The sequence below is a fragment of the Salvelinus sp. IW2-2015 genome, linkage group LG14 (assembly GCF_002910315.2).
Source record: "Salvelinus sp. IW2-2015 linkage group LG14, ASM291031v2, whole genome shotgun sequence".
NCBI lineage: Eukaryota > Metazoa > Chordata > Actinopteri > Salmoniformes > Salmonidae > Salvelinus > Salvelinus sp. IW2-2015.
In genome coordinates this window covers 39,022,588-39,035,718 of record NC_036854.1, presented here as the reverse complement: position 1 = coordinate 39,035,718, position 13,131 = coordinate 39,022,588, and the positions used below count along the sequence as shown (strand labels likewise).

Sequence of the window (13,131 nt, the reverse complement as noted above, 5' to 3'; positions counted from 1 at the left end):
TGTGTGTGTATGTGTTTTGAAAGTGGGCCTGAACATAAAAGAGTAGCCGTAATTAACACAAGTCTTTCAGATATATTTTGATTCCCTCCATGTATTTCAAATGTTTGACATATAAATCTAAATGGAAAATCAATCTTAAAGGTCCCGAACAATGAAAATCGTATTTTTCATCAAACTGGATGATATTTGCATGAAACTAGTTCAAAGTAGGGTGCCCAAGTATGAACAATGACTGTACCTGATACATTGATCAAGTTTAATCATAACGTTATTTGTCCCCTCCCCCTTTGTCAAACACTTGGATTCAGGAGGCAGGCATTACCAAGGATTTGCTTCCGGCTTTATGCAACGTCACATAAAGCCAGAAATGTAATACACCAATGGTAGTGTCATATCATCTTAACTAATTTAAATATGTACCACCTTAAAACTGTCATCACATGTGCGTCTATGCCTTGCTTTGGCTTTGTTTACAAACAGTAAGCTAGCTACTAACAGCTAGCTCAAGCAGAACGTATGACCAAAGATACCGGTAACCTTTCGTCTGTGGTGTGAATGTTAGCTAGCAAGCTACTTACCAGCATGCCGGAAAAAGCACACTGTGTTCTGACTGGATGCCATAGTGTAAAATTAACCTTACACTATTTTCCGAAAGATGAAGACATCCTGACAGCAGTGGCTGCTTTTCATTTCGGGTGGACAGGCTGCACTGAAAACTATGATCATGTCAAGCGTGTGCCGCGCACATTTCGAGCGAAGTTGCTTTATCAATTGAGGAGAACATTTGATGGGTCTTGCCAGGAAGCTAACCTTGTATCATACTTGACATTAGATCTTGCAAGCGCTGAGCATAACCTAGGTAACATTTTGGCGGGATTGGGAGGCTAACGTTAGATAATGCAACTGTGGCTATGGCTGCTTTGACTGGTGAATGGTATATTTTCTGTAACACACTTGATAGTCACTATACGGTTTTTGTTCTTTCATCCCTAAGCCCCCTACATTGAGTCTTAGAACTGCCAACGTAAATATTATTATTTCACTTTCCACCTCATTACACCAAGCTGTAATGATAGACCAAGCTATAATTAGAAAATTCAACGTCTATTCTGTCTGCACAGCTTCCCAGGCAACCACCGCAACAGGAATGCTGTGATACAAAATCAGCTTTCCCAAGGCAAAGGATGGGGGATATGCTGTGAAGACTGTGAAGACAGACCCAACATTGCTATTTATTGCATCAGTCGAGCATTTCAGTCACACACAAAAAAATGCACAACCAAGTACAGCATATTTCAAATTGAGTACCTCAGAAACATCCGAAAACACATTGTAGAATGAATAGATCACTTCATCATTGAATTGATAGTATCGTAACAGAAGAGTAAATAAAAGGAAATTAAATTCACTACCCATTTAACAAAAATGTACTTTTTCACAAATATTACAGGCTACGTAGGCGGGCTCCTGGATCCAGCGCCGTATTTGGGGAAGCTGTGCGAGCTGTCCAGGACCCCTATCTGCTCAGTGTTAGAGGCCTGACAAGGAGGAAYCCTATCTGGATTTGTCTCCTCAATGGGTCCTGCCCGCTGTGGTACCTGTATTAGGCTTATGGATCTAATATGAATTTTTTTATGTCAAATGAGGTCTCTTATTTCAGAGTGTGTTCATGTTGATCAATGCTTGCCTATAGTAAATGTCTGGTCAAATAAATGTCTGATTAATACATACAATTCAGAAGATATTGTCATTTATAATGCTAATGCAGAGGCACCAATACATTTTCCAGTATACTTATTGTATACTGTTTTCATGTACATTCCCTTATGTCTAAGCTTCGAAGGTGACTCAGGCTTTACTAATTATTGTGAATAAGTGTATCAGTGAACTGTATTCTGTAATTATTTACAAAACAATAGAAATTCCATTTGTCTGAGATCCAAAAGTCCATGATCAGCTCTGTTGACCATCAAAGCATTTTGCAGAGAAAATGGGTTGAGGCATACTATTTAAGCTCGGAATGACATGTGGCCCATTCTTTACCTTGTCTAATACCATGGCATTTTTGAATACTCGTATCTGATTGGCTTGAAGGGCATTCTAGAGCATTTTAAAAGGGATAATCAACTCAGGGCTCTATGCATCTTTGAAAAATAATGCAACTCTGTGGAAGGTCAGTTCCCCTCCGCTAGGGTTATAAACTTACAATTTCTACGGTTAAGTTTAGGCATTCATTCTGAATGGTTAAGGTAAGGGTTAAGGTTTAGGATAGGGTTAAAACAATAAGTGTAGGCATTCATTCTGAATGGTTAAGGTTTAGGATAGGGTTAAAACAATAAGTTTAGGCATTCATTCTGAATGGTTCAGGTAAGGGTTAAGGTTTGGGATAGGGTTAAAACAATAAGTTTTAGGCATTCATTCTGAAGGTTAAGGTAAGGGTTAAGGTTTGGGATAGGGTTAAAACAATCCAAATAAAAATGACTGCCTAGCACTGGGATTGAACACACAATCCTCGGAGCCAGAGCTTGCGGTTTACGGAACAAAAATTAAAACAACCCTCTGAGCCCATCCACAACTCCCTAGCAAGCCGCAACCCTACTTGATGGTAATAGCGCTCACAGATGCCCATAGTGGCCGGTTTTGAAGGCATCTCACAACGTCCTGCGGACCCGGATGAACGTCGACTATCACCTTGGATCACGGGTGATCTGGCTGAAAGGAATAGAGTGCCATTTGAAACACATCCACAGTACCCAGAACAGGTGTCTATGACTAGTGATGAGGTACAATAATATAGGATGAATTCATATTCACATGATAACCCTTCTCACTATTGAAAGGGCATGTTATTGTTCAGTTGCAGGTTCTTCTGTAGTTATCGCCTGTTGCCTTTTCCATCTAATTTTCCCTCTTATCTTTCCCAATCAGAGAGGCTTCTGGTAAACTGTAATCATTTAATGGGATGACATTGACATGACTCATTGATTATGTGTTTGTCTGCTAGAGAGCAGACGGGAATCCTCTGGGAGATAGAGAGGGAAAGGCAGGTTTTTGACGCTTGGCTGATTTCAATATCATCATTAAAACACCATGTTCTTTTTCCTTTGTGTGGGTGAATTTTATTAACGGTAAAATTATAAAATCGGTAGACTTATTTCACCAGGGTAAAGAAGAGTATATAAATATGAGGACTAGTGAAAAGCATTTTGTCGAGGTGTGTGTGTGTGAGTTCTTTGATAGACCTGAGACTGTTTCATGTTACTAAGAAYGAACTGGAGAGTCTATGGTGTCGTTGTTTCTGTTGCTATGATCTCCAATCTCCACCGTGTTCCGGCGGTAAAATGGATTCAAACGACTGTGTCTGGGAGTCAGGTTCTCTAACAGTAGGTTGTTCAGTCAACCTATTATGAACTTGGCCCAGTGTTTTTCTACAGAACAGTGAATGGGGCAATTAATGTATTTTCATCAAGATATTGTGACGTGGTGAGGTTGGACCCAGGTGCAAAGAAGAGACCAGACGAGGAATCAGTGGTTAAGGATTAACATAATACTTACTAAGAAACGATAGCCGCAGGATCACAGTACACTTGAAAAAACAACAAACACTAAGTCTCGAAAACTCACTCAGTTAACAACCACACACAGTAAACAATTCAAGCTTCTGCAAAGGACAACAGAAAGCACACCTATTTTAGCGGGAAAATCATATTGAGTAAATAGGACACACCTGAGGGTCGTTAATGTATCTAGAACGGTCTCTGCCGCCCTCTGCTGACAGGTGGAACCATGATAGATAGATATGTGCCTTATTTGCTAAAAGGTTTATCATACCAAATTACTGTGACCTTACGGATTATTCTGCCACAAGAGCTACCTTATCTACCGCTAGATCAAATAGGAGTGTAATGACTAGAAATTCTAGGTTCAAATATTCCTCTTAGTTTCTTCTCCTGTAATGGCAGAAGGAGAAGTGAATAACCACACAGTTAAATCCATGGAGTAGAGCATTTGTGATTTCACCCTTCATCTCTCTCCCCCGTCTGTTTGTACCTTGTGTGGCCCAAGCAGCTGTGGGAAGAATTGGGTCAAACCTGTCCCCATGTGTGCCCCACACACTCCCTAACAAACACACACAGACATACACAGACACACTTAAAACACACATTGTGCTCATGTGCTCACATATTAGTCATGCATTTACACACAGACACTTTTACCTACAATTACACTCTGATGCACTCGCACTCACACATTAGAGCCTAAACGTGTACACTCAAACACAAATTCTGCTTTCATCACCAGAGCTGACATATAAACCCTTACACTTGTGACATTGTGTCATACTTATTATGAAGGTGACATTGACGACGTCAACAGACCAGCTGTCAACAAAGCACAGATACACACCAACCTGGACTCAGGGGCAGATGAAACATCTGGGCCACTCAAATTAGTATACTATGTTAAGTTTGCTATGCTATGTATTAATTTTCATGTGATATGTTACAAACTACAACTGGTATGATATATTACGAATTGTAATTTGTGCGGTATGTTATGAATTTGCAATAGCTATGATATGTTACGATTTACAATTTGTTGTGGCCAACGTTAGCTAGGCGGCTAAATCTAACGTTAGGGTTAAGGTTAGAGTTGAGGTTAGGATTAGGGTTAGTAGAAAGGTTAGCTAACATGCTAAGTAGTTGCAAAGTAACTAAAAAGTAGTACGTAGTTGCGAAGGTGCTAAAATGCTAAAGTTGTCTGTGATGAGATTCGAACACACAACCTTTAGGTTGCCAGACATTCACGTTATATGTCCCGGATTTACATTTACTATGTTACGTCTAGTCCATGAGACTAGCCTGTACACACACACTCACATACAGTACAAACACACACCTAAAAACTGCACAGACAGTACAGCATGCATTTAAAAAGTCTCACCCATATTCACAATCACATTTCGCATGAAGAAATAGATACACAAACGTCATGCATTCAAGAACAACACACACACACACACACACACACACACACACACACACACACACTTGCACACACACACACAGTCAGTGCAATAATCAAGCAGAGGTGTGTAGAGGTGAGAGTCATTAGCGGCAGCTAATCTTTAGTCTAGTTAGGAAGAGTTATTATAGTGTCACATACTGCTTTCCCAGATGCTCCTGCTGTAAATACCAATCAGCTCTCTGCCTTACACCTGAGCTGCTTTTTACTGGGCTTTGTTTGCAGCACCATTATCACTGTTTGCTCTTTGTAGTTCCAATTTAGCTTTTTCTTTATCCAGGCAATTTTTTTCTTTCATGTCAGCTGGTGTGTGTTTGTGTATGTGTGTGCGTAAGCGTGTGTATGTGTGTCTTGCTAGTGTTTTCCCCTGTCTGTGTGCCAGTTCACAAGCCTGTGTAGTCCAAGAGGATGAGAAAGACTAGAAATAATCTCAGAGGACCTGTGGATTGTAGCGATGACAGTGTAGACCGCTGTTACCATAACAACAATCTGTCAATCATCCAACTGTGTAATCGTATGATAGTTACGATGCTGTTTTGATGAGGTGATCAGTATCCTCTGACCTCAGTGTTCTTGGCTGGGCATTCTGATTAAATGGGATTTTTCTCTTTTAAAAAGCATGAAATACCCCTGCAGATCTCTGCTCTATTCTCCTTAGTTTCCCTATATTATTGACTTGTGTATCAAATAGCTTAGAGTTCAGCCAGCACACCAGGGTTAGGAATTGTTGGAAAGAGACCAGGATTTTTTTTAAATGCTGAAAAAAAGACCTTTATGCTGTGGCTGATGGTTAATGGTGATTTCAGCTTGAACTGACATCCTCAGCATTTACAGTGAACGTGATCTCGTGAATGTCAGGGAAATTGCTTTTAAAAGTCTATTGCTGTGTGCAGGGTGTTAATCTGTGTTGGATTGAATCCTAGCCTGAGTTCTCCTTTTACAAAACCTACATGTCTGTACAAATGGACTGTGACTTGGGCATTTGTGCCATTTGAAAGCAGCTGTGGCTTGTTGTATCAGGGCAGACTGGACTGGCTCTTTAAGGGGATTGTGATTGCTGGGATTTAGACTCTGGCAGAGTGGGCTTTGGCTAGCAGGCCTCTATTGGCTGTTAGATCTGCGTGTGTGTATGTGTCATACTGCATGTCCAGCCAACAGTGTGGCATGCATGAATACACAGCTGAATAGCTTCCTCTCTCCTTAGTTAACCTGGCATCCTTCCTTATTTATTTAACTTGACCAAACATTCTGTTCATCTACCAGTTACTCGAACCTTCACATCCCTCAGTAAGGTGTCAAACACGTTAATTCATTGTTTAATCATGTTTTGTTAATATATTACAAACATAGTTAGCACAGGGCTAGTAGTGAAGCTGCTGTCTCTGTGCCATTGGTGGGTGTGGCATGGAGGTGCACCAGGTGACTGTCTAAATGTAGATCTCTGTCTACCTTTACCATAACCAAATAGGATTGTGATCCACATATGCCTTTTTACTTTCAGGACAACAGTTTTTTTATGTAGTCATCATGGCATGTGTTGTTTTGGTATACAGCCACAGGACATTGGAATTAATGTATGCTATTGCTCTTTTTCAGGGTAGTGTGTGATGTAACAAGTCCACTTAATTCTGAAAAATAAGCCACGCTTAGTAGCACATGCATAAAAACACACGCATTACGGCAATTGTTCTGCCAGTACGGTGGCACAGTCTAACRTTTAGTGCCTGCAACTGTAAAAGCATGAAAACTCATGAGATGTGTTTTTGTTGCCTTTCTCCAGGTTGCGATGCTTGGTGAAACAGTTGGAACGAGGAGAGGCGTCCGTCGTCGACCTCAAGAAGAACTTGGAGTATGCAGCCTCAGTCCTGGAGTCTGTGTACATTGAGGAGACACGGTATGGATATCTTATCATTGGCACAACTGTCCAGTAGATTGGTCAATACCACTATGCACATTACATACAGTATCTGACATATTCTGTGTGAGCCGAGTTATTTCTCAAAATGTTCTGTCCTATTGAATGTTATTTTCTCCTTCTCTTTCTCTATCTCCATCTCTCTCTTACGCTCCTGCTCTTTCTCTCTCCTTTATGGAAAAACCACATGAATGTAACACGTGATCTTAGATGAAATGAATGTCAAAACGTGACAATATGTAAAAGCAACAAGTGATACCATGAAACTACAGATATGAAAACGTTGAGCACGTGAAAACATGATCTAATGTGAAGTACATGTGGCAACATGAGGACCCACATTTTCAACAAGTGATACCATGAAACTACACATTTGACAACATTTTCACATGTAAAACTTCAAGTTAGATTTTCACATGTGAATGTTTTTCACATGAAAATTAAATTCCACATGTGAGATTTAGGTTTTCACATATGAAAATGATCATTTTTAAATGATAATGTTATTCTCCTCACATGCGGAAAGGTGGTGTTAACATGTGAACTCTAATTTAAAAGATGTGAAAATGCGATTTCACATATGAAATTAGATTTTCACATGGGAAACATTTCACATGTGTTTTTTGGGAAGGGGAGTAATTAAATAGTATGGGTGTTTTAAGGTAAGTGGTACGCTGTTCAGCTAAAATAGTGTAAACATCTTTAATCAATATGAATACACTTGACATGATCACTTAGTGCCGACCTTTCAATATGATCCCACCTGGGATTTAAACTCACCATCTCTGATTTGGGGTACGCTGATCTTTCTGATGCGCCACAAAGTTTTCATTTACAGAAGTCTCCTACAGATTCATTACCTATAATACATCTCTGCACTTAGCAAAAGAGTGACATCTGCACTGTTATTTCAGTTAATCGGTTTATTCTCTCATTATTGATTTCATTGACTTATTTCAGCAATTTGTATTTTTGACCAAAGTGTTGGAATACAGTTGAAATTAGTTATTGACACCGACATGGTGACGTAGCAGGAAGATCGAAATGCCATGAACCAAGAGGTTGTAAGTTKAAATCCCAGATGAGGACATGTTGAATAATAATTACAGTATAAATAAACATAAACAATGTAATCATGTGTCGAATATGTAAGTTGAAAACACTGCGACCACTTGACGTTCCGGGGACATCATAATGAATGTTTTATTTTATGTGAAAAATATCCATGTGAAATTTTATTTGAAATATCATCACGTGAAGTGTTCCAAAACCATTGCTTCACATGATTTAACTGTAAGGCCTGGGTGTCGGAGTGTGAAGGAAAAGGCGCAGGAGCAGCAATTGCAAAACAAATGTTCTTTAATGAACACGGACAAACTAGGCCACCCTACTAACACACTGGGTGTACACTAATAAACTACCCCAGACACGTGGGGAATGAATAATGTCCAGAAACATGAAGCACAAAACCAACACCAACTTACATACAAACAATCCCGCACAAAGAAACGTGTATGCCGGCTGATTAAATAAGCCCAACTAATTAACCCTCATACAAAACAGGTGCGCCCAATAAACACATAGGGAGGGGGGAAAAAGGATCAGTGGCAGCTAATAGGCCGGTGACGACGACCGCCGAACGCCACCCGAACAGGAAGGAGAGCCTGCCTCGGTCGAAGTCGTGACATTAACATGTGAAATTGTATGTGATCACGTGAAAACCCACATGTGAAACTTCATGTGAAATATCATCACATGGTTTTTCAGTAAGGTTTCTCTCTCTCTCTCTCCTCCTCTGTCTACACATATTTGTTAGAGAGAAAGAGAGCAGAATTAGGTTTTAATGAAAAACGTATCAAGTGCGTGTGTGTGTGTGTGTGTGTGTGTGTGTGTGTGTGTGTGTGTGTGTGTGTGTGTGTGTGTGTGTGTGTGTGTGTGTGTGTGTGTGTGTGTGTGTGTGTGTGTGTGTGTGTGTGTGTGTGGTGTGTGTGTACATGCATGAATGCATACTTGTGCGTCCATGCATGTATTTGCACATATATGTGTGTGTGCGTGTGTCCGTCCCTCTCCGCAGGCGATTGGTGGACACGGAGGATGAGCTCAGTGACATCCAGTCGGACTCCGTGCCGTCGGAGGTGCGTGATTGGCTGGCCTCCACCTTCACGCGTCAGATGGGTCTGATGCTGCGCCGGACCGAAGAGAAACCGCGCTTCCGCAGCATCGTACACGCAGTGCAGGCTGGGATATTTGTTGAGAGGTTAGTTTGTCATCCAATGTCCTCCGAACATGTAGCATGTTTACTAAAATGGGAGATCAGCACTGACAGTAACACACTCTCAGTGTATTTGTGAAGAGGTCGATTATCCTACAAATACACTAGATGGCCAAAAGGATGGAACATCTCATTCCAAAATCATGGGCAATAATATGGAGTTGGTCCACCCTTTGCTGCTATAACATTCTCCACTGTTCTGGGAAGGCTTTCCACTAGATGTTGGAACATTGCTGCAGCGGCTTCCATTCAGCCACAAGAGCATTAGTGAGATCGGGCACTGATGTTGGGCGATTAGGCCTGTCTCGCAGTCGGTGTTCCAATTCATCCCAAAGGTGTTCGATGGGGTTGAGGTCGGGGCTCTATGCAGGCTAGTCAAGTTCTTCCACACCGATCTCGACACACCATTTCWGTATGGAACTCGCTTTGTGCATGGGGGCAATGTCATGCTAAAACAGGAAAGGGCCTTCCCCAAACTGTTGATATTGAGTGAATTTCAGCATTCGGCGATCCCGTTCTGTGAGCTTGTGTGGCCTACCACTTCACGGCTGAACCTTTATTACTCCCAGACGTTTCCACTTCACAATAACAGCACTTACAGTTGACCGGGGCAGCTCTAGCAGGTCAGGAATTTAACGAACTGACTTGTTAGAAAGGTGGCATCCTATGACAGTGCCACCTTGAAAYTCACTGAGCTCTTCAGTTAGGCCATTTTACTCTCAATGTTTGTCTATGGAGATTGTATGGCTGTGTGCTCGATTGTATATACCTGTCAGCAACAGGTGTGACTGAAATAGCTAAATCCACTGATTTGAAGGAGTGTCCACATACTTTTGTAGTGTATATGGTCGGTGAATTTCATAATGAATTAGGATATCCCACATTCAGCTCACTGTTAGTCTCTCTTGACAGATTGTTAGCAATAACAGCCCCCATAATCAAATCAAGTAGCTTGCATTTAAGATTTGCTTCTGGGTCCCAAGGTTATCTCATGRTAGCAGTTACCCATAGACTTCCAGTCATTGCGCGAATGCTAGTTAGAATTGGCTCACGAAACTACTTCTAACTTCCATCATACTGGACACAGAGACATACAAATGGTATCCACGGGTTCATCTGCCTCTGGGGAAGTAGATTAAGGGCCTTGTTGTCAACATCCTGATGTATCCCTTTAATGGATGGGAGTATCATATTTTGGCCTCCTGTCAATGGAGCCATCAAAGTAATTTTGTCCTGTAGAGAATCCCTTATCATAAAGAACCCTACATGAAAGTGTCTGCATCCAGCATCCAGCAATCTCTGCCCAAGCCCTGGGTGGGTGTATTTGATAGCATACAGTATGTATCAGTTTCACAGTAGAAGGGTAAACCCCAGCCTAGATGATAAGCATTGGGAAGGTCACCCATCACATCCCTGTTGTGAGGTATTTCCCCCAGAACCATCCTTCCTGTACCCTTGAAATGCTAATACCACGAGCCATCACCTCACGTCCACCTCCACCAATCAGTGGTCCTTGGCTCTCTGGGTGTCCTAACATTGTGTGTGTGTGTGTGTGTGCGTGTGTGTTATCTCTCCCTGACAGGATGTACCGCCGGACGTCCAACATGGTGGGATTAAGCTATCCGCCCAGCGTGATCACGGTGCTCAAGGTATTATGAACCGCGGCCTGGCAAGGACGGCGATAGGCCAACAATGCAGGGGGAAGTCTGAGATAGTCCAACGGGGTGGAGGGGAGAGAGGGTCAGGCCTGCGTTACGCCAAACAGGCCAGGGCAACCGAGATAAAACCCTACATCATTCACAACTTCACCCTATTTCATACACAGTATATGACGGAATAGATATGTGTGAGGAATCACAGTAGATACAGGCCGCATGCTTTCATTTCAAGTCATTCTCCTCCGATGCCAGAACACATGGGGGTAAAAGCAGCATTTAACAAAAATAAAATGTATTTTTACTATTTTTATTTTTACTATTTTTACTAATGGCTGTCTTGTAATGAGTAATCATTTGTGTCCCGGTTACTGAAAGCAGGACCTATTCCCATGCAAAAGAACACAAGGTATTAATACACTGCTGATCTTATAGAAGGGATTTTCATGTAACGTGTTGTTATTGCTGTGTAATATTGGCGTAGCGTGCCATGTTTTCATGCCCATGACGTAATGACTCTTCATCTGCAGAGAGAGATGACCGAATTAGAGTTTTGTTTGATCTGTTTAATCTGGTGTGATGATAAAGTAGATGTCTCTCTTTCTCTGCTATCGTCACACACACACACACACAGACACACACACACATATGCTTGCACGTACACACACACACACAGCACCTAACCATCTGGGTAACCCTAACCGGTTGCTCAGAGGCACAGAGGTCAATTAGAGGTCAATAGTGTGTTTTGTTTTATGCACATCACAAATTATGACATATGTGGTCTCTCGTGGGGTTTGGGTTCAATACCCCGTTCCTTCCCCATCAGTAAGATGAACTTAACTGTCTCATGACATGCACTGTTTCTATTTCATAACTATACAAAACTGTACAACAACCGTTAACCTAAACCTTGACAGGTCAGAATCCATACCAAACCAGGAAAAGCCTGTAGAATGAAAACCAGGACTCTGTGTCATAAACGTATTGGACCAACCCTGTACAGTTTAGACCAATGTCCTGATAGCATGGGGGATTGGCCATCTGGCAATTCTGGTAAATGCCAGATGGGCTGGAATTGTTTTGTTGTTGGGTGGGCTGGTCGAAATTGACACCCATCCCCCCAAAAATTATGTTATACTAATCAGTGGGCAACGGCCGGCCCCCCCTCCCCCTCTAAAAGAGTGAGCTGAGGTCACACAAACTCACTTTCAAAGTAAAATGCGGCATCAGCAAAAATACCTGCTCAGACTCTGTCATCAGACAGTCTAGATCATGGATCGTAAAAAAAAAAATGAATGGGTGCCTATAAACGTAGAAAGAGCTAATTCTACATTGTCACCTCACTCAAAACGTCCTATTTTTTGGGTGGCTAAAACTATGATCTGGTGCATTATCCTCATGATTCCTGTAATGAAAGTGTCTGCCCTGCCCCTGTGCCTGCGCCCTCCCATGCGCTCGAGAGAAAGATGTGTTCTGACCATATAACATTTCAAAATGCAATTGAGGGACAAACACAGCTTGGGAGCTTCGTCCCCTTGTCCCTGCCGAAGAGAGGAGGGTCTCAGCTTTCTGTAGGCATTTTTTTCTCAACACTCAATATTCAGCTCAATAGCAACTATGTATTTTACACCCAAGATATTTGATATGTCTTTGGGATATGGAGTGCCGCGCCTACAACTGCAACGTTTCTTGTTTGGAAATAACATTTACTGTTGGATCAATACATGGGTATAAAATACAATTACATCTGTAGTCCTATTTTAACAGACTTGGAAGTGCGTGCAGTGATGTTGGCTGGTGTGGATAAAATGCCAGGACCAAACTCTTGACCCAGGCCGCCCTTGGCTGTCAACAATCCTTACKGATTATGTGATATTATCATGCCTCACCTTATGAATCCTTCACTAGCTGGCTTGACTGTTATTAGATTTCTTCCAGCTATCTCACAAAGCTATTTTCTTCTTATTCTACTCTAAAACCGCTAAATAACACAGTGTTGAAATGAAAAGCTCTGTTGACTGCTTACCCCCGTTCCTTCTGTATTCAGCCTGCTGTCCTGACCTGTCATTGGTTGATTCACACGGAGACTGGACAACTTGGCTTAGTCATCTTTGAGCCCGCTCTCTTCCCCTCTCTCTCTCTCTCTCTCTCTCTCTCTCTCTCTCTCTCTCTCTCTCTCTTCTTTTTCTCTTCGTGTCCTCTCTGTCTCTCGTCCGTTCTCTCTCTTCCTCCTCTCTCTTCGTCTCTCGTTTCTCCACTCG

At 41.8% G+C, this 13,131-nt stretch overlaps 1 protein-coding gene across 1 annotated transcript in view; it reads left to right on the top strand.

The window, feature by feature from the left end:
- The window catches only part of pde1ca (phosphodiesterase 1C, calmodulin-dependent a), a 118,854-nt gene that overhangs the window by 64,393 nt on the left and 41,330 nt on the right, over positions 1-13,131 (top strand). Inside the window, 3 exon segments of the mRNA XM_024000569.2 lie at positions 6,806-6,919; positions 9,015-9,197; positions 10,795-10,861. Of these exon segments, the coding sequence (XP_023856337.2) occupies positions 6,806-6,919; positions 9,015-9,197; positions 10,795-10,861 (364 nt within the window).